We start from the raw sequence: 21781 nt of genomic DNA on the forward strand, positions 1-21781 counted from the left end.
TTGTGAGGAGAATGAATACCTCTGAGCTGTGCCACATTATTAAAGAGAGACATGAGACAATGCAGAGCAAAACATCCACCGGACTAAGGGCACAGTTAGAGGTTGTTAGGCAATAAAGTATTTTCCCAGATACCTGAACAGCTAATTCAATCAGTCTATTCAATAATGTATGAAGAAAAAAAAGTTGAATACTGAAAAAGCTAATCTAAAATCCACTTACACTCACATTTCTAGGACTTAATTAGGCCCTTAATGAGTCTACTATGGTGTGAAAATGTTTAGTGAGGTCATGTAAGTGCCCAGCGTCTGGCGCTGGAGGGCATGGATCATTTCCCGACTCTGGAAATTGAGTCAGAGTCCAACTGAGTCCTGCCCTGGCTTATTACTGGCTGAGAGGATCGCCCATCCCAGCAGCATAATTCCATCTGGGCTAAATATTTATACAGAGGGGGAACGACATCACTTCATCCACAACACATTCATTCACATAAGAGGGAGAGCTACTTCCAGAGTTGAGTTCGAGCGTTTGCCGGAGACACATCACTGCTCCTTGCTGATATTTGCAGAGACGAGCTTTCAGAGGAAAAAAGAAAAAGGTTTTGTACCAACTAGAGTTCACAATGATCGTTTTCATTCCTGTTTTTGGGGTGATTCTCACTTTGTATCAGATTGGGAAGAATCCTGCCAGCGGTGAGTGGACTTTTTATTTTTGTATTTTGAAAAAGTAGTACCACCATGCTTTTAAATCATGAATCCTCTTTATAACAATGAGGTACTTTTATTTTTTACCAGAACACATATGTATGTACTTTTATTTGCTACTATAGTAGAGATGTTATCTAATCTTTGTATTCATACTTATTAAGGAATATATACACAATCAATATCAAAGCTTATATATGAGCCTTTTAGCTCATTTACTGGATGTTGACTAGAAGAAGTCCATTTGAAAGTAACTCTGAACGATATCATACACTTTTGAATGTGTTTGTACATGAGTTTATATGTGTTAAGAGTAAATCAACTTGTTTTTATCTCCAGCTGGGATGTGCTGGCTGCAGCAGAGTCAGGACCAAAGGTGCGACATGGTGCTGATGAGAGGGGTGACCCGGGAGGAGTGCTGTGCCGGCGGCCGCCTGGACACAGCGTGGTCCAACAGCAGCCTGCCCATGAATGAGGTCAGCCTGCTGGGCTTCCTGGGAATCGTCTCCTGTAAACCCTGCAAAGGTAAACAAACAGAACTTTTAGAAAAAGTAATTAGTTGAATCTGCTGAATATTGCTTTTGTTTATCATTGCTGCGGGGCACGGTATTAGTCATCGCATGTAACCCGAAAGGTAAATGCTGTAATAAACTGTTTAAATTCTTTACAGTCACATTGTGAGTAAACATTAGGGCTCTACGCTACTGTCAGGGGTGTAGTTTTAAGGTAAGTACTGGGAGTTCTTCTTGCAGATGTAAAACAGAAGTTGGCTCCTCCGTTACACTAAATAACTCTAGTGAAAGTTTATTAAAAAACCACAGCATTTGTGAATCAACATTCACACAGTGAGTTCTCGGTGAAGCGTCCGAACAAAAAGCAGACGTGGATCGTTCCACTTAACTCCACACGGCTGTCCCGAGAAGCTTCCCCTCCTGGAATCTCTGCAAGGTTCATTCAGGTTCACTTGCAAATAAATCCATGGTCAGCACTTGCAATGTGGTGCTTATAGGCCAAAACATGTGGATATCTCCATGCTGATAAGGTCCAGTAAAAAGCTGGCTTCTGGCTTTTCTTTGAAGAGCACGCCCAACCACAGATCCCAGGGTTTTATGGCCTCGTCACACAGCTTAGAGACACGGAGATGTGGGTTTTATTTATCAAAGGTAGCCTGCAGCTTTGTGAAGAAAAGACTCACAAAAATGTAAACAACTTTCACATGGAGAAAGAATGAAGTCGATCGAATCACAACCTCTGTCCTCCTCCTTCCCTTCTTCCATCATGAGTTCACTTTTTCTAAAGCTAGTTAAAAAGAAAAATAGGTTTGCAGTGTTTGCTTCCATGACCAAAATTAAGAAATGCATTCCTCTAGGCTGGAATAAATGCCTGCCACGTGCTCAGACGTCTGGGACTCATTATGTCTTGATCATTTGGAATTCTGTGGGAGGAAAATGTGGGTATTAAAATGAAAGTTTGCCCGGTGGCTTGTCAATGGTTTGTTTACAGATGACAAAAGTTATTAGGAGACGCAGAGGAGATAGAAGAGAGGACCTGCAGTATGAAACAAAATAACAGATAGAAATCAACCGAAAGTTAGACCAGGAGAGTAAGAGAGAAAAAAACAACAACTCTGTGATAAAGCATATTGGAGTGCTGGTAGAGACAGGAAATAAGTTTCTCAGGACTCAGAGCGGATCAGACATCACCTCTAAAAGGTCCTGGGAAGAAACCTGTGTGCATTGTCTAATGTTGCCTCTGCACTGTGTAGGATTACAGTTCCCCCTGTGCTCTGACATTATGGGGTGTCAGAGGAGCCCGAGGCTTCCTCATCTCTCAGCCCGTAAACGTCTCTGACAGCTATTTGAACTTCGTCCTACCTCCGAGCCCCTCCGTCCCTCCGCGGGGAGCTTAGCCCAGTCTGTGTGCAGCCGTACACATAGATCTGTTATGAAAACACGCCAGGCTCGCATTCCACCAGGCGAGTCACCCCGGTGTGTAACGGTCAATAAAGAGATGTGATTATTGTAAATATTGTGCACGGTGGAAATTGTGTTGTGGTCTGGGGAAAACCCCAGATGTCGGGACTTGTTTTTGTTTGAGAATGCCTGCGGATCACCTGATGTCTGCAGACTTGTTAATACAGTAACATTGCACTGAAAACCGCTCGCTGTGCTTTCGTAGAGACTTGCGAGGGAGTGACATGCAGTCCCGGGAAGGTTTGCAAAATCAAGACGGGGAGGCCCCAGTGTGTGTGCTCTCCGGACTGCTCTCACATTACCCGGAAGCACGCTGTGTGCGGCAGCGACGGGAGGTCATACAAGGATGAGTGCTCTCTGCTGATGGCCCGCTGCATGGGGCACCCGGACCTGGACGTCATGTACCAAGGAGACTGCAAAAGTAAGCTCAAGTTTATCTTGTTGATGCTGTTTCCAAGATAAGCTGTTCTGCACAAAAATACTAAAATCACACTTTTTATTTTTCGCACAGAGTCCTGCTCCAACGTGGTGTGTCCGGGTACGCACACCTGCGTGACCGACCAGACCAACAGTGCTCACTGCGTCATGTGCCGCACAACTCCGTGCCCAATCCCCATGCTGTCCGAGCAGCCGATCTGTGGCAATGACAACATCACCTACCCGAGCGCCTGCCACCTCCGCCGGGCCACCTGCTTCCTCGGCCGCTCCATAGGAGTCCGCCACTTCAGCCACTGCAACAGTAAGGCCACAAAAACGCCTCGTCACCTTCTCCTTTTTCCTCTTAGTTGTCTGTAACTATGAGGATTCTACCGCTTTTCATGCACGCACATCCTGACTCTCTATTTGTTTGCAGATCCCCCTCGGAAACCTCAAGCTTTCGAAGGCAGCGAGGAAAACTCAGTCTAGGTGGATAACTCCTGACGCAGTCCTTTTATCCCAAGAGATGAGTCAAATCCACAAACATTTCCAAGTGTCGCACCACTAGCTTCCCATGATGACCTCTTTTTATTTTGACAATCACTCCCCCTCCCCCTTTGTACACAGAATGACAAACACGCATCTTTGGAAGACATCTGTTGGAAGACATACAATAGTGTAACTGCCTCAAAAAGAGCTACAAAACCCCTGCAAGCAATTTGCGTTAATCTTAGTTTGGGAAATAGAGGCAGATGAACATGTGTGTGTCTCCAGACAGAAATATCTCATTGGCTCTTCGGGAGATGTGTGCATATTGTAAATAGAATACCACTGCTATTTATTGGAGAAGGTATCAAACTCTATTTATGTTTTAACCCTAGTAACAAATCCATATATCCTCGAGAAAGCTGATGCATACAATGTATTTATTGTGTTTTTTGTTTATTGTGTACATACAATAGCGGCCACTGGCATTGGCATTTTACAGCTGTTTTGCATTTTTCCCATTCTCCACAAACAAACATCCCCTACCCCCACAAGCTGATGGAAAGCATAGCTTGTGTGTTTGGAAAGTTGATACCACTTTGTATTCTGCCAACGAACAAGAACAGGACAGCGACAGTTGTGCTGTATGTACTTAGGCTTTTGTCTGGAGGTGAGGATGGGCTCAGCCTAAACAAACCTGTATAGTCTCCCTCCCTCCATCCCCCTTACATGTTTACTCTGGATGCTGATCTCTCTCTGCCACTTGCTGATGACTAAAATGAACTGTCTGGTTGTGTTTGTAGGTGTCTCGGATGACCTCCGCTGTGGAGAGCTTGGCTTTGTTCTGTAAACGTGTAGTTTTCGGTCTTGCTTGTTCATTCCGTTGCTGTTTTCGCTGCTTTGATTTGATTTGAATCTTTCTAAGAACTTACTGGACAGACAAATGCAATCAGCATCGTCTGACTGAGAGGGAAATTTAATTTGTCTGAGAATGGACTGCAATTAAGGCCAATTGAACATACCTGATTATACTGCAAGAGACGAGTCAATCTGCTCGCCTGCCGGTCGACACAAATGGCCAAATGATCCAATTCAATCTTTAGACTCAAAGCAGATGTCTTAATATAATACTCTCATCATGGAATATCTCAATGACTCTCCTGTAAATAACAGTCTCATGTGCACCTACCTGTGTACCTACTGTGAAATTTGAATGACGAATGCATCAACATATTTTTGTATTTTTGTACTGCCATTTCAAAAACAACATAAAGTTTAATAATTGTCACGTGTCTTCCTTCTTTTTTACTTTTTTAAAAACAAAAACAGAAACACACTTGTTGCCTTGCAACCTGTTTCACCACAACATAACGTCTGTGTTGTGTTATAACAACCTTACAATGAGTATTCTACAACTGAGAAACTGTGTCTGACGTACATTTGACAAAATTTGGATTTTTCCAAACGGTGTCACAGTCAAGCCTGTGTCAGCCAAATGAGATCATACTTGCACCCTAAAGGGAACTGGACAGCTTTCCTCTCATGCTGACGTTTATGGTGGTGGGTCAGGCGCCCAGTTCATGCGTGCAGTGGTTAGACCTCCTCTCCTGTGCGTGCAGTGGCTGAGTCGCCTCTCCGACAAGAGGCCTCGTGTGAGAATCTGAGAATCAAATCCAGGCTGGGCAGCTTTCCTCCCCTGTCTCCTCAGGGATATCCTCCTGCTCTGGGTTAGGCGGATGGGTCACGGGGGATGGAGGGCGAAGAGTGAATGTTTCGGAGTGCCGAGGCCTGGGTACTGACTCACGTCCCTGTATAAAGCACCTCCCTTGTTTTTCTGTCTTTCCCTCTCCTTCCCCTGAATCCTGCACTCCGCCGTGCAGCAGCATCTGGTTCGACTTTAGGGAGATGTTTATATTCCCGTCCAAGTACCCTTTTATTACACTGGGAATGGAATTAGATGTTTTGTTCGTTTGAACAGGGCAAATAACAAATGCCACCGAGGGGCTGTTGCTGTGCCCATGGATAAAACACAAACAATTGGCTTTTTCATAAACTTATTTTTAAATGTTTTCTGCACGCTGTGTGTTAAAATCACATATGATTGATTGACTCAAAGATCCACAAAAACATATTCAACAAGCATAAATCAGATTTAGTCATCAGGCTTGCAGACATGACCTCATGTCTGCAATGTCCAATGTCCAATGAGACATTGGACATTGGAAGTAAAAGTCGTAACAAGGTTTCCGTAGCTGAACCTGCGGAAGGATCATTGGTCTTTATATACTTCATGAATATTCATCTATAAAACTCATTGGACATTGGCAAAGGACGACTTCTGTCCAATGAGGTCTCTCGTTTCATCTCTCATCTTTAGGATGAATACATAGAACTGTTCCGGATCTAAACTTTTAACTGCCTAATCTACACCTCGTAACGTAAGGCGGATGTGGAACATATAGGCCCATTATCCCCATACCTTTATGAGTGCGAGCCATCTGTAAATTCTTCTGTCACCCACACAATCAACTCACCAAACCCGTGTTTCTCGCCACAGTTGAAAACGTGGCAACCCTGCAGGAATTTGCAGTGAACACCCACTAAAATATAGCATTTGCCGCACTATGTTGAAACTGTCTGTGGTCTCTTATACGGGAAAATACACGACTGAAAAATAAAGTTTTTGAGCACTTTTGATACATGTATCTGGACACAAACATCCAGTCGAATACAAGACCAATCCCAGTTGCTGTTGTCATAATGACTGTGTAATACAGACCTCATTACCACACGGCCCTCTGACTGGTGTTGGATGTGATGCGTCTGTGTCACACCAGCCGTGGTAATGACATAATCACAGAGTAAACCTATGAGCCATTTCAGAGCTATCCTGATTACACTTAACATGAGACCACAGGAATTCTCTGCCCACTTTACTCCATATTTCATTCTTTTCACTACATGTTGTGGTTTGTGGTGCGGCTGACGAGAGGTCGGCCTCACATCCATCGGAGCACAGCTCCTCGTGTGTGTGTGTGTGTGTGTGTGTGTGTTCGTTTGTATTTGAGTGTGTGATTATGGGTACATCTCACCTGCTATGAGCATGGGATCAGTCACACACATTACATCACGCAACCTCTGCCTGAGTTGTTCATATCCCTACAAGCACACGGCGTGACGCCCACGCGGACATTTCAGGGATGCGTAATCATCCTCCTCTGGTATGTCAAGCTTCTCCCTCAACGACGTCCACATGGTATCATTTCCGCCAAGTTGCCGTACTATTTCCAGTAAGTTAACAGCCAACATTCAGATCTGAAACGATGTTGTGATGGCACTGCGGAGTGTTTTTCAGAGACCACCCACTCTCTGGATCGCGCCACTGGATTGTAAACAACTCAGTCCCACAGCTGAAACTAATAGATATCAGATCCATCACTCCATCAGAATATGTCTGCCTGAAACATTATTTCCCAGACTCGCTCTGTTACATGGCAAGTCTTTCAATTTTCCACATGTGCATGGAATTTAACTTTTGACAATTAATCATTACACTGACACAACAGCCCACACTCCCGTCTTATACTCCTACAGATGACGTTCTATGGATTTCTCGGAAACGATCTTTGTTTCATAAAAAAGTAGTGTCATGTATGACATACCAGACTATGAAATCAGCCAAACTGTCAGGAAACGTAAGCCAAGCAAAGGACACTGCTCTTACAACTCAAAACTAGTGGTTCACTTGTTCAGTATGTACTATCACCCTTTAAGCAACAACTGAAACTCCCCACAGGTTTAGTGGAAATGAGCAGCGTGTGTCAGGGATCTGGTCAGGATCAGATTACCAACAACAAATCAGCAGAGTTAGGAAGTTGTGCAAATGCTAATTGTCCCCAATTATTCTTGGTGAAATTGTCTCACTTCCTCGTCGTGACCTCTGGGACGGCTTCTCATCTGGCTCGGTGTGTGGTCTGGCCCATTAGTCCTGACAGGAGGAAAATGTACTGGGAATGTAGCAAAGGATTTAAAATATATATATATAATATATATATATATATATATATATTGAATGTAAATAAAACATGTATTGATTGATATGTGTGATTAGTTCACTTTGTTATGGTTTTCAACAAACATTTAGGTACTGTGTGAGACTCCTCCGGGGTTTTAAAGTGTCCGGGAACACGTTTGACTGAGACACATAAACTATGAGGTTGTTGTCTCCCCTGCCTTGGCACTGACAAGGTCATTGAATTAACTCTGGTTTGAGTTCATGTTGAAATATGAAGCCACAAAACTGAAAGAAAAAGTCAATTAAGTGTGATAATTGCGCTACACTTACTTCCCAAACTCAAATTGAGTCAAATTGTGCAATTTGAGGCTTGGAAAATTACCCGGGCCATAATTTCACATCAGCTTTTCAGGTGGCTCTCGTGTTGAAACAAGACAGAAATACCTTTTTTATTTTATGTAAGCCTTGGCCCACATACCTGCTTGTTGTTTATAATGGAAAGTTGGTCGGTTATCATGGAAAGTTGGTTAAACATTTAATATGTCGTTGTGTGTCTGCCATGCAAGCTCAGCAAAGGTGAGAGTGGGAAAGTGGCCTCGGTTTGGATTTCACCCGATCTTGCTTGCTTGTTATCACCAGCTTCTTATAGTTGAACGTCTAGCTGAACAGCCACTATAAGACACAGCTAATTCAGTTGTCTGTTAGGAGATCCTCTGCTTGTTGAAGTAGGACAGTGTACCACTAATAAACACAGCAGGCCCACATGGTATCTATTCCCCCAGACTACAGAGCAGCACATCTTGTAAACACACTGATGGTCAGTTTTAGATTACAGGAGTAACTGCACCCATGCATTGTGTTATTAGCTCCAGTGTTGCCTGGTGTCGACTGTGTGGAGGCTCCGAGACGTACAACTGCGAGACCAAATATGCAAACATTCACACACTGTGTGCACGCCAGTGGAAGAAGTAATCAGGTCCTTTATTTATGCAAAACTACTAATACCACACAGTGAAAGTACTCCATGACAAGTAAAAGTCCTGCATTTAAAAGATGACTTGAAGTTACTGTGTGGAGCTTTTAACTGCTTATGAAACAGTCTCAATTGACGTAAGTAAACAAGACTATCATTGAGAAGATTGGCTACTTCTTTATAGTTATTTTTAATGCTTGTCATCGGTGCCACAGGGTCGGATTTTTGCGCAAAATTAGACTAAGTCATGCATGTTCAGTAAAAACTCCCTCAGCTCAGACTCCAGCGGGGCCCTTCATCAGCGACACCCAACTTGATCAGACTCATAAAAACTCTCATAAAAAGGTAGATACTCAAGTAAAGTCCAAGTACCTTGAATTTGTACTTAAGTACAGTACTTGAGTAAATGTACTAACTGCAGGTACATTCCACCACTGATGCACGCAAAAATATTCTAACACAGTCTGGAAACCCACACACACACACACGCCATATCCTCACCCACACAAACAGACGCACATTGAAACATACACAGAGTACCTGCCAAGGGCAACACTCCAGACATTCCAGTTGACAATATTCTCTTGTCTTCTTCTCATACACACACCTTGTAGTTGTCTTTTTTGTTTTGGTCTTCATTTCACACTTGTCTACCTGCCGCGGAATGTCATGAAGAAATATTATCGGCTTTGTTTTTTTGGGGGGGAGATTTTTCTTGTCTCCTGTGGAGGTATGCGGTTTGGTGTTGCTATGTATCGGCTGGGTAGAACAGATAACACTCTGTCTTTCCAACATGCTATCTTTTGTGTCTTGTGCTCAATGTCCTTGTGTTTTCTTTGACTGTATACTGCATTACATAACACGGTTCTCTGAGCGCTGGTTAGTGAGACTGTACTCACAATACCCGTACACAAGTCTTGCGGCATTCTGACATTTTCAAAATGACATTTGTATCGACCTTTTTCAAACTTGGCAACATAAATGTTCTAAATGGGGCCCTCTGTATTTCCTGTTGCGATGTTTGTTAATGCAGTAGCTGACAGGAAGTGACCTTGGACCAAAGGTGTTGCCTTAGCAACAGAATGGCAATGAAAAGGTCTATAGACAGTGAGTGTTCATCACTTTAAAGAACTATATAAGTCTACAACCATGGCAGCGTATCTGTGAGCTAAATGCTAATGCTAGCATGGTAACAGAATCACAAGGACAATGCTAACATGCTGTTTAACAAGTATAATGTTTACCACATCTTAGTTCATTGTGTTAGCATGCTAACCTTTGCTAATTAACAACAATCACAAAGTACAGCTGAGGCTGATGGGAATTGCAGTAGTTTTTATGGTATTTGGTCATAACCACGATGCTTGGTTAAAAAGCGTTTAGCACTGCAAATCACCTTGTGACAAATACAAACACAAATAGACATTGATAAAGTATTTAAACTGTTAAAACGACAGTATTTTTAACTGATTGCACTGTGCATAATTGGGACAGATGTAATCATATGAAACAATGGGTCGATAAAAGCAAACTCTGAAGCATCTACAGTGAGTGACCACAAACACTTCACTACAACAAAGGCGGTTGAACCTAAGTTGCTAATTGTACCCATGTGTTTCCTCTAGCAGCATCTATGTTTTCTTAGCTGCCCAGTGATGTAATCCCAAACACTTAAGTGCTGATGTAGTACTACGGGATTTTGTTCTGGAATACAAGCAGAGCAGAAAAACACTTTGTGTGTAGACATGTTGAGGACATGTAAGGTTTATTTTAAAGGCCGCTTTGTTCATCACTAATGTTGACCTTTACAGCCTTTTAGCTTTTTGACCAGAGATCTTACGGTGTGTGTATGTGTGTGTGTGTGTGTGTGTGTGTGTGTGTGTGTGTGTGTGTGTGTGTGTGTGTGTGTGTGATATGCACAGTGTGTCTGAAGGGGGAGAGAGTCTTCGATGGGTGGGACTGAAAACAAGTGACGCATGACTAAGAGGCCCAGGAAGTTCCAGCAGGCGGCTGTTATTGCTGAGTGTGTGGGCGTGTATGTGTCTATACATGTGTTTGTGTGTGCGCCAGAGTTGTGATTTGGGGGCCCAGAGGGACTATGTGGGGCAATCCCGGCTGGAGTGTCTGGAAAAACTCTGTGGAGTGACAAAAGCCGCAGTGTCCCTTGCAGCATATCTGTCTGCTGCCTTGGCTGCAACACATTATTGCCTATGAGAGTGTAACAGAAATGAAAAAAGTAAAAAGCAGGCAGAGAAACAACACACTGTACGTGTGCACATACATGCATGTGCAGTCTAAAAGCTACTTAATTACAGCGGCAGGAAGAAATAAAATTAGTTACTTCCACCCCTTGCAGTGTTTCAATCCACCATATGTTTCAATCCGCATCACAGAAAGAAAACATTTAAATCATATTTAATTTTATAGTATTTATAATAAAACTAAATAATTCGAATAAATAAGTATTTTATTCCAAATCCAGATTAGTTGTGACTTTAAACTATGTGATGTGGAAGGTCGCTATGTCTGGTAGAGTTGTTATTCCGCTGCTCACACGACCTGTCTCTGACCCAAAGTCACTCACTCCGCAGATTGCATTGCTACAATGAGCATTCGACTGGGATGGCGGTGACGCACCGGGCGCAGAGAGACAATAGCTTACCTCAGCCAGGCAGACATAGCAAACCTCGCTGCTATCAGACCCTCTCTAATCTCAGCCCATGGGACAGTCGTGTCTTTCCTGCTCCCACATGGCCAGATCAGACACAATGTCGGCCTAGAGAGGACATTAGGACCTAACTAGGTAACATTGTGAGCTTTGCTCTGAGGAAACATCAAGTCTTATTATAACCAATTATATCTATGTTATGCATGCCAAGCTGAGAAATTAAACCATTGGGTCACTGAAAGTTTTCAGTTGTTTCACAGTTTATTTCATTAGAACATGTGGTAAACAAGATTATTCCGAATAATAATGAACGCCATTAGGAGCTGCTTGCATTCTGGGCTGCTCCCCTAAAGAGCATAAAATTTAACATTTGTAAATAAAAATCAGGCCAGACGGTTTGAGAGATGTGATTGGCTGATGGGAGGTCGCATGGGAACTCCTACTTACTCCCACCATGTGTGCTAAGCACCAGAGATACTCCAGACTTGTGGGACATGTTTATAACCGGCAATCTGCAGCTACGGTAATCGTATTAAGGATACCTGTGAGAAAAATAAATATTGAGGATATTTTAATTTACAACCTCGAAAATAAAAACAGACCTGAAAATGAAATAAAATCAATCATGTTTCCATCCAACTCTTATGTAACTCAGTGATCTCTGAGTCCTTCGCTGCTATCTCAGGGCCGCAAGAACTTGGCTGTGTTCACACACAAAAAACGAGAGAATGTCTTTCCCATGTGAGTGGCTATTTATTTATCGTTTTATGTCTCAGATTTGACACTTGTTAGAATTGTTCCAACAACTTCTGTCAAATGATCAAGGACAACTCACAAATGGATGGATGGCTCCAAAACAGATGCTACTTTTAGACACTTGAAGTATGTCTGTTGGGCTCAGGAGGTGGTTGACAGGAATCCAATGGAAAACTAAAATGTGTCAAAATAAATCCAACGCAGTGCCAGATTGCAAAAACACATCTCTGGTTGATATGTGAACAGGGAGAGCTGGGGGCCCTGAACCTGCAGGGATAAAACACGAGCTCAGTGTGTTGATACATGATACAGATTTTGTGAGGGGGCTTTGGCATTATTATGAATTCAGGACACCTTCACCTGGTTTTTCCCCAACATATAATAACCTGATTTAAGATTTCATAGATTCTAAAGGAAATTTACCAAGAGTGCATCGTATCCCCAGTCACTGACTACATTGTGAAATACATTGACACTCTTCAACAACAAGTGGTGCACAAAAGCGCCACCTTGTGGCGATATTCTGTGACACACGTGATTGTTAGTCTTTGGTAAATGCATATGAATTAATAATTCACAGTAAAATAATCCGTTTTTTTAAAATTGCTTATGTTTACACCATTTGTAAAACAATTAATTATTGTAATTCATTTTGATATTTCACATTAATCGTAGTCTGTAATTCTACAATACAAAAAGTATAATCCATCCAATAATGTTATTTCTTTAATGTTCTCTATCACGCAGTACATTTTGAGATAATTTTTGATGCATAGTAAATATTTCAATCACATGTGTCGTCGTATTTTCTCGGAGGTTATTGACCCTTCCGGTGTTCCGTAGTCCTTCCTCCTCTCTACCTGTTTAGTGGTTAAAGATGGCTGAAGCTCCTCCATGGCCCAGCCGGTTCTTCTGTCACAGATGCTCCGCAGAGATTAGTCCTCGGCTTCCCGTAAGTACCGTGGACAGAAAGGAAAGATAGGGACAACTGGACAAATGAAAAACACAGTGGTGTTGTCCCCACTTTAATATAAATCGGTGTGGCAGCGGGGCCAACAGATAGCATGCTAACAGTGTTAGCATCTCTACGAGGTCCCGTTTATCTCGCTAGCGCTACCCAACGTTAGCTAGCTTGTGATCTTAAGTAGTGGATCCATCAGCGCACACTCACGAACTGCGTAGTCATTACACACAGACCACTGCTAGTTTGTTCATAGGATATTTGCAAAAACGTTGACTGGATCATTTGTTGATTTCTGTGGTGTTTTACGGGGTATGTTGGCCTTTAACGGTTAACGTTAGCTAGCTTATATTCAAAAGTAATAACCGTTAACTGTAACACTGATCGCGTCCACTTCAGGTATTTCTTGTATCAAAGAGACGCTGTTAACACTAATCTGAGTTTGTGAACTAGATTGTAAATCCCACATGTGAACGATACAGCAGCAACAATGCCACTGCGTCCTTTTCTTGTTTTGCCCCATTCACTAAAGCACACAAGTGGCATGCCTGTCTGTCACAGGCTAGAATGATCTGTCATAGAGCTGCAAATGTGCCCATCACAATGTAAAAAAGATCAGCCATAGGTTTCTCGCTATTTTTGTCATTTAATCCATAGAGAATACAGTTGATTGACGCATTGTTTCTGTAAGGATCAGGGTTTAGAACAATCTAAACATAAAAGAAACACAAGGACAAAAACACATGTATATCCACACAGAAGGTGTAAAAATGATGTATATTAACAAGGGTTATGTGTGTGTTGGATGTTGGGGTGCTGTAAGGTGTTAGTCAGTCTGATAGCCTGGAGGAAGAAGCTGTACCTCATTCTGGTGGTGTTGGGCTTTCTGCGGTGGTTTGCAACACCTGCAGGCTTTTGTTTACCATCTCTATCGGTAGATGTACGGCCATGGAGGGGAAAGAGAGCCTGTTGAGGGCGCTTACAGAATGCAGTTCCCTTATCAAATAGTGACGGCTGTTCAGGCCACTTTCAAAGGTGTCCCAGTAGATGGTGGTGAGGAAAGGGTGTGAAGCCAGCCACCTGCCAATAACAAGGTAAATGTGGCAGGTACACCACCAGATGTGATTGCCAGATCACCCCCCACCATGGCAGATGGGTTAAGAAAGGCTATTTTTTAAAAGCAATTCCTAATTTAAACATAGTCGGGCATAAAGGTTACATGATAGATTCCATATTTCAACTGTCTGTTACCATTGACTCTGTGTTTTTATTTCTAAAAGAGACAGACAAAGAAAATGTAGCTGCCCGGTAGAAATGTTCAGTGACCTGCCACCGTGGCAGTTAAGGGAAAAAACTTAATTTCCGACCCTGGAATCCTCTAGTCTAGTGAACCCTCTTGGTCAGATTGTTGGTGTTCCAGGAGAGGATCGTCTGCAGTGTGTGCTGGAAGAAATGTGGTGCTTTATTCGCTACAGCAAATGGGATGAATGGGTGTCGCTTGCCCAACAGTCTTTTGTCGGACCTCCAAACACTTCACATTGCTTTTCTTATCTTTAGGAGGTTAGAGCTAGTTTTAGTCATATGAGACCAATTATCATCTACTGTCTTCTTTATCTCTCTGTCCAGCTGTGCTATCAGTAGAGTTGTGTTCGACACATCTTATTTGCGGTTTACACTTGCTGCATACTGACACACGCTAATGGCAGTAGCTGTAGTCATGCAATTCGGTTTTTGTTTTTTTTAAGTCGGGGGTTTAAATGATATGTGATGCAGCTGTTTGTAAAATAGATAGTTGAGCATGCCATGATGAATCTAATGTTCTGGTTTGTTTACAGGAGTATACATGTCCGAGATGTGACTCAGGGTTTATTGAGGAGCTACTGGAGGAGAGAAGGTGTGTATAAACTGTATTTTACATACAGTTTTTCTAATTTATGACTGTTGGACTGAGCCTGCCACCATTCGTTATGGATAATGGAATTCCGCAAATAACACACGTACACATACTTGACCAATGGAGCTGATTCTGATTCTGAACACGCAGTCACTGACACTTAGTATAAATGCACATTAAAAGCAAATTGTGTTATGATACATTTTGCTACTTCTGCTTTATTTGAAGTGGAAAATGAACTTTGAGCACTGCTTAACTAAAATGGCATGTTTTGCTTTCTTTTTCTTGAGCAGGTTAATACTTTTCATTACTGTCCTTTTTCCCTTTTTTTTGTAACTATTATCGTGATATTTCAAGGTGTTACAGTTCAAATTGGGATTACAATCGGGGTGAAGGGTCAAGGATAAAGGGAAGAAATAGAATAGAAACTTTATTTCATGATTGGGAAGGATGGAAACTATGACTTTAGTATCACTGAGTCGAGACATAACTTTGTCCACTACTTGTCCTCTGTCTAGTGCCGACAATGGCTCCATGTCTACCATCTCCAGCGGGCCCCAGAACCAGCAACCATTTGAGGTTTCTATGCTACTCTTTTGTCTCCTCTCTGTCACACACAACCTCTTTCTCTGTCCCACTACACCGTTGCATAATATCTTCAGAATCTACTAAAATAGTTTCCATTTTGCTGATGTAGTACTGCACATGCTGGAAGTCCACTCTGGGTTTTCACTTCTGCTTTTGCGACAGACCAGAGTTTAAAATAATATTATAATGAATGATTGGGCTGTTTTTAACTTTGCCCAAAAAAAGGAAACATTCTTAGGCTGATATGTAGTTTAGTTAAGTACTGTGGGGTAACACTGAAAAATGTTAGGGCCGTTATCTCGGTAAACGAGGAGATTCTGTATGCCAGCATGCATTTCCATTGGGCTGTAAAGTCAACAAAAGGTGTGTTGTTTTGACAATAAACAGTTGTGAATATTTAGAGAAATCTCAAAGCTTCACTGGTTTCTACCAACAAGATTACAGTTTTGTTGTGTGCTTTTATCTGTTTTTCTCCCAGAATCCGGACCAGCACTTGTTTACATTCCCGTCTGGCTACGGCCAGTTTTCCCTGGGCGTCTTTGACGACCGCTTCGACTTCGGGGCTGGTCTGGGAACAGAGGATAACAGGGATGCTGAAAATAGGCGAGAAAGGGAAACGGCATCGCGGCAGCGATACGGTGCCAGACAACCGAGAAGTCGTCATGGTTCGAGGCGACAAGCAGGGAGGCATGAGGGAGTTCCTACTCTAGAGGGGTAAGCAGTGCAGACTGTGACTTGTGGGACTTGAGTCCTAAATCAAGCTTGAGGACTTAATTAGTTCATTAAAGGATATTTTTCAACCTGTACCCTGTTTGCCCATGTTTTTGTGTCTAAGTGACTAACAGATACACCAATTTCTAATTGATCTGGCAACAAGTCACATGACACAATAACAATAAGTAAGCAAACGGTAAGAAAAGCTTTTTATTTCTCTGTAGGGTCCTCTCCATACATTGTCATAATAACAATCGGAGCCCGTCGGTGGCAAAAACAAGCACTTTTTGTGACTGTACATTGACGGTGAGCGGCTGCCGTCTGCAGCGTTCTCGCTCAAAATTGGAACAATTTTCAAAACACTGTTGTTCCTATTGGTTACTTACACCCCAAAACATGGGAAAATAGGATCCAGGTTGATAAACACAGGTTACACTTCTTTCACTTTTTCTCATTTCTCCATCAATACATCTGTGTCACAGCTGTATCTTCTCTTTTGTAGAATCATTCAGCAGCTAGTGAATGGAATAATTGCACCCACTGCAATGCCAAATATCGGTGTTGGACCCTGGTGAGTGTCTGGAACACACTTACATTTAACCAGAAAGCAAATCTTCATCCGTCTGTTCCTCCTAACTGATCTAATGTGTGACTATTTTCTTAAAGGGGCGTTCTTCACTCAAATCCTATGGATTATGCCTGGGGAGCTAACGGACTAGATGCAATTATAACTCAGGTATTTTTCGGAAACCTTTAAATGTTTTCAAAGTGATTGATGTGCTTGTTCAAAAATATTGGTTCTAATCTAAATCCGTTAAACATTTTAAATGTGTGAGTAAATATGCAGTAACATGCATACAAACATGTTTTTCTCTCTGTTTTTAGTTATTAAACCAGTTTGAGAACACGGGACCTCCGCCTGCCGATAGGGATAAAATAAAAACTCTTCCTACAGTACAAGTTACACACGAGCACGTTGGTAAGTTCAAACATAATAGTGTGACATAATGTTTTATCACTGCTTTTCCTTTTTCTTCTGATATCTTAGATGGAGTGTATTATTTGGACAGCAGTATAATGTTCTTTAAATCTCAAGGTTGCGTGCTGCAGTTTAAATTGAATGCGAGTAGTATTTTTGCCAGACTAGCTGGCTTCATTGGGCTTTAGTTTTTAACATTATAAGAATGTTTCATTTGAAGCATCTCACCAGGAGATTAACTTGAGTTAATCATTCATGAGCGCTCAAATGCATAATTCCTTATTAAGATATTTGTTGGTGACATAGATAACTTATTTGATAATCGACCACAAGATACATCTTTGATATATATTTAATAATGTTCAGACCTGCTTTGCATCAAGACGTCCCATCCTTATCTGCTGGTTTTCTTAGTTACTAAACACACCCATCACATCAGGTTGTAGAGAACTGCCACTTTGCATAGCTAAAGGAAAATCAGACGAGTAGCAGAGCATCCAACCCTCCTTCTGAAAAACAACACTTTTGGTATTCCATCTCATTTAAAACTGAACTGTGGCTATTAATGTCTGTATTTCTAAATAACATTGATGGTTCATAATGTAACTATTTGTAACCCTCTCATCCAAACCGGCTTGACTGATCATACTTAGTATTTCTTTTCACATTTATAACTCGCTCTTTCTTTCAGCTTCAGGACTGGAATGTCCAGTGTGTAAAGAAGATTACAGTGTCGGAGAAAACGTGAGGCAGCTGCCGTGCAATCACATGTTCCACAATGATTGCATAGTCCCCTGGCTGGAGCAGGTATTAAACATCCACCATCTAATGCTCTCCCCACTTTAATATTCACCACTGGCTATCTGAAACTATGTAATGGGGAAGCATCAGCAATGACACTTGATATACGTGATTTCAATATTTTTCAACCTGCGCCCTATTTTCCCATGTTTTTGTTTCTAACTGACTAATAAGGACAACTTTTTTTTTTTTTTTTTCAATTGTTCCAGTATTGAAGGAGAACGCTGGAGCCAGCAGCCCCTTAAAGAGCTGCAGTGAAATGATATCGGGCAATTGCGCACCGTCATTGTACGTCCAGTGCTGGTTTTTGCTACTGCTCAGATTATTATAAGTGTCTGGCAACATTATGGAAAAGACCCGACAGAGAAATACGTGTTTCTTACCTTTCTCTTGATCCGGTCCGTCTGTTCACGAGCAGAAGTCTCGTTCTGAAATCTCGCGTCACATCCACATTGTTGAAATCAGCTGAATATTCAGCCATGACATTGAAAATATTTAAGCTAACACTAAGCTACGCTTTCTGTACTTCAACACAGCAAACTCTGACATCACCGGCACTCCTCTCTGCAACTCTTACTCACGTTTCCACCTTTGCCTTTAGGCACAAGTCACATGACACAATAACAAACAGTAAGAAAACCTTTTCATTTCTCTGTAGGATCTTTCCAGACATTGTCAGAATAACAGTCGTAGCCTGTCGGTGGCAAAAACAAGCACTTATAGTGAAGGTTCATTGAAGGTGCGGAATTCCCCGATATGATTACATCGCAGCTCGCTTAGCGGCTACATGCTGCAGCCTTCTCCCTCCATACGGGACCAATTTCAAAAATGTATTTCATTATTTTAAAATAGACACAAAACATTGGAAAAAAAGAGTCCAGATTAAAAAACAAACCAAAGTTCCCTTTCAAAGAGCTTCTCATTTTTACCACCCTCTCTCTCTTTCTCTCCAGCATGACACTTGTCCAGTGTGCAGGAAAAGCTTGTGTGGACAGAACACGGCAACGAACCCTCCAGAACTATCAGGGATGAACTTTACCTCCTCCTCTTCCTCTTCCTCGGCCTCCTCATCTTCCTCGACCCCTCAGTCCTCAAGTTCAGCCAGCAATGAGAACTCCACTGACAACTCTTAGAGGGCCGTTTGTCCTCGTCGCCCTGCGAGCCGTTTACAGCTCGTAGGGCTGCTGTTCTTCGGGGCGGTGACCTCCAGTCTCTCCCTGCTGTAGGGCAGAGAACCGAGTGCATCTCGACCAGGTGCACTCGAGCCTGATTGGGGGGGCAAGTGATACGCGAGGTCCATGTTTTTCTGCCCGTCCTGTTGCTCCCATATTCGTCAGGGATCCGAACAAAGGAAGGGCGGAGGCCTGGAGTGCAGCTTCTGTCAGGGAGGGTGTCGAGAAGCATGGAGACTTCAAGAGGCTCGATCTGCCTGAATCACCTCACGGAGGAAGAGAGAACAAAAAGAATCCAAAGGTAAAAGTCTCGGGACAACAAGACAGTCGCTGTTCTCTTTTTTTTTATCTCCAGACTGTGTGAAATATGAAATGACCCACTTTTGCTAATGAAGCAAAAAGAACTGTACATTTATTCCTTTTTATAAGTAGTATTCATATCTCACAGATAACATGACCCATAGTGCACTGTTAAAAGCGTGCACTTAAGTTTCTTCTTCTTGGTTTAGAATGATACTACATTTTGATTCTTTTATTGTTTAACTTACAGATTACCTGACACCACACAGGTACAGATGTTTGCACTTGAAATGATGCGGTAAACTGCAGTAATTCTGTGCTGTTTGGATAATGATGCGGATAGCATCACTAAATTACACACACATGGATTTTATTTTGTTATCTGCAAGTCTGAAACACTCAGGCACTTGTAAGAGCTTTTTTGGGGATTTTAACGTAAATGACATATTTTCTGAAGTTGCCAGTTGACTATTGATTTGCAGTATGATTGTGTCAAAAAAGTGATCTGAAAATAAAGCTTATTTTGGGTGAGGCCACTCTCTGTGTGTGTGTGTGTGTGTGTGTGTGTGTGTGTGTGTGTGTGTGTGTGTGTGTGTGTGTGTGTGTGTGTGTGTGTGTGTGTGTGTGTGTGTGTGTGTGTGTGTGTGTGTGTGTGTGTGTGTGTGTGTGTGTGTGTGTGTGTGTGTGTGTGTGTGTGTGTGTGTGTGTGTGTGTGTGTGTGTGTGTGTGTGTGTGTGTGTGTGTGTGTGTGTGTGTGTGTGTGTGTGTGTGTGGCCATAAAATGTACTGAAAGACATCTGTTTGCTGCACTTAGTGTGTGATGCTGGGGTTAGACACTAGATGGGAGTGCAGTTTAAAAAAAAAAAAAAAAAAAAGACTTTTCCTAAAATGTTGGAATTGGTGCAGCAAATCAGTTAATAGCCACTTGTTTGTCCCAATATTTAAATAGAAATAGTAAACATTTTTTGGGGCAAACAGGCAAAATATGAGCTGTGCTGTTTTGTGTTCCCCATGCTGAATTATTTGTCCCTTTAGTGACATCTTGCAGACTCTTAGAACAACCAGAGAACAATAACATCGAGTGATTTCAAAGTAAGCCCTTGGTCCAAAGGCATGTATATAGTAAACAGACTCTATGAAGTCTTTCAGTGGGGTGTTTTCCTATTAAATGTCATCAAATAGCAAATAAACTCAGCTTCCTCTCATTGTGTAGCCATGCAGACACATTTGCTCTACATTGTGCCTCTCTTCTCCTCTGGGGTTTAGGCTCAAAGGCCTTTAATCTGAGGGGGTTGTTATGAACAGAACATTGGTATAACTATAAGTCAAGTGGACACACTTGACTTATAGTTATGAGTTTGACTTTACAATGTGAAATAGCTGATTCATATCCTCAGTTTATTGTTACCTTTGTGCCTTTTTAAATATGTACCTTGAGATATGGCAATCTGTTTTAATATTGAGTTACTACAGATTAAAAGTGTAGATCTACAAGTTTAAACCTGTGAAGGTGTAGGTAGCATCCTTTTTCTTTTAGTGTTGCAACCTGAATTTAAAAAGGATTTAGATGTTGTGAACCTACACAAAATAACTTGTGACAGTGCACTTTCAGAAGCATCGGCATGACACATCTGAGGATTTTTTAAAACTTTTTATTGGTGGATTACAGTACATACCGGTATAACATTTACATATGTTTACATACCACCAAATTTTGTTTTACTTTGACAATAGCATCACTACTCTACTAAAAACAACACAAGCAAAAAAACAAGCATAATTTCCTGTACATTTACTCAGGCATGTTCGAGTTGATGTGAACTCTCTCGGTAGAAATCTGAAATGAAATCCACTGAATTTTAAGGACTGAAGTCTGACCACCGACGGACTTTCAAGTTGTCTTTAGACGAGCCTTTATTGCAACGACCCGCACAAAAAGACATCTAGCATCACACATTTGTTGCTAATATTTAAGTTGAGTTACATGTATTTGTGTCTTTTTACAAACTCCAGCTGTGATCACTCTGAAACACAGCCTAGATTTATTTTACTGGTGTGCTCGGTGTAATGTCCCATCCATACTGATAAAATGTATTCTTGCAATGAGAACTACCTGATTAAGACAGTCCTTAGTATTTTATTTTGTTAGATGAAACCAAGACTCTAGAATCTCGACTTTAGCACTTTAACATTTAGTCGAGGAGATGAAACCTCTTTGAATATTGCAGACATTTCCTTCCAGTTTTTGCTCTCACTACACCATCAACTGGGTGACTTTCCCTTCAGACACTTGTTGCATGTTTGTCCTGTGAATGTGCGACATGAAATGTGTTTCTTTCTAAAAGAAAAGAGCTACTTAACAGTGACATTATTTTATCACAT

At 41.8% G+C, this 21781-nt stretch overlaps 2 protein-coding genes across 2 annotated transcripts; both read left to right on the forward strand.

Moving 5' to 3' along the window:
* The first annotated feature begins 620 nt into the window (after nt 1-620).
* Nucleotides 621-3873, forward strand: fstl3 (follistatin-like 3 (secreted glycoprotein)). Its single transcript, XM_076088558.1, has 5 exons — nt 621-690; nt 1042-1227; nt 2881-3096; nt 3187-3414; nt 3529-3873. Exons 1-5 carry the CDS (start codon nt 621-623, stop codon nt 3579-3581), a joined length of 753 nt encoding a protein of 250 aa, XP_075944673.1. The 3' UTR covers nt 3582-3873.
* Nucleotides 3874-12813: 8940 nt separating this feature from the next.
* On the forward strand, nt 12814-19931 carry LOC142946398 (E3 ubiquitin-protein ligase RNF126-like). The gene is made up of 9 exons (XM_076087591.1): nt 12814-12942; nt 14787-14845; nt 15364-15424; nt 15912-16147; nt 16650-16718; nt 16814-16883; nt 17033-17126; nt 17818-17933; nt 18881-19931. Exons 1-9 carry the CDS (start codon nt 12868-12870, stop codon nt 19058-19060), a joined length of 960 nt encoding a protein of 319 aa, XP_075943706.1. The 5' UTR covers nt 12814-12867; the 3' UTR covers nt 19061-19931.
* Nucleotides 19932-21781: the final 1850 nt, after the last annotated feature.

Source organism: Anarhichas minor, unplaced genomic scaffold, assembly GCF_050575085.1.
Source record: "Anarhichas minor isolate MPS153535 unplaced genomic scaffold, ASM5057508v1 ptg000010l, whole genome shotgun sequence".
NCBI lineage: Eukaryota > Metazoa > Chordata > Actinopteri > Perciformes > Anarhichadidae > Anarhichas > Anarhichas minor.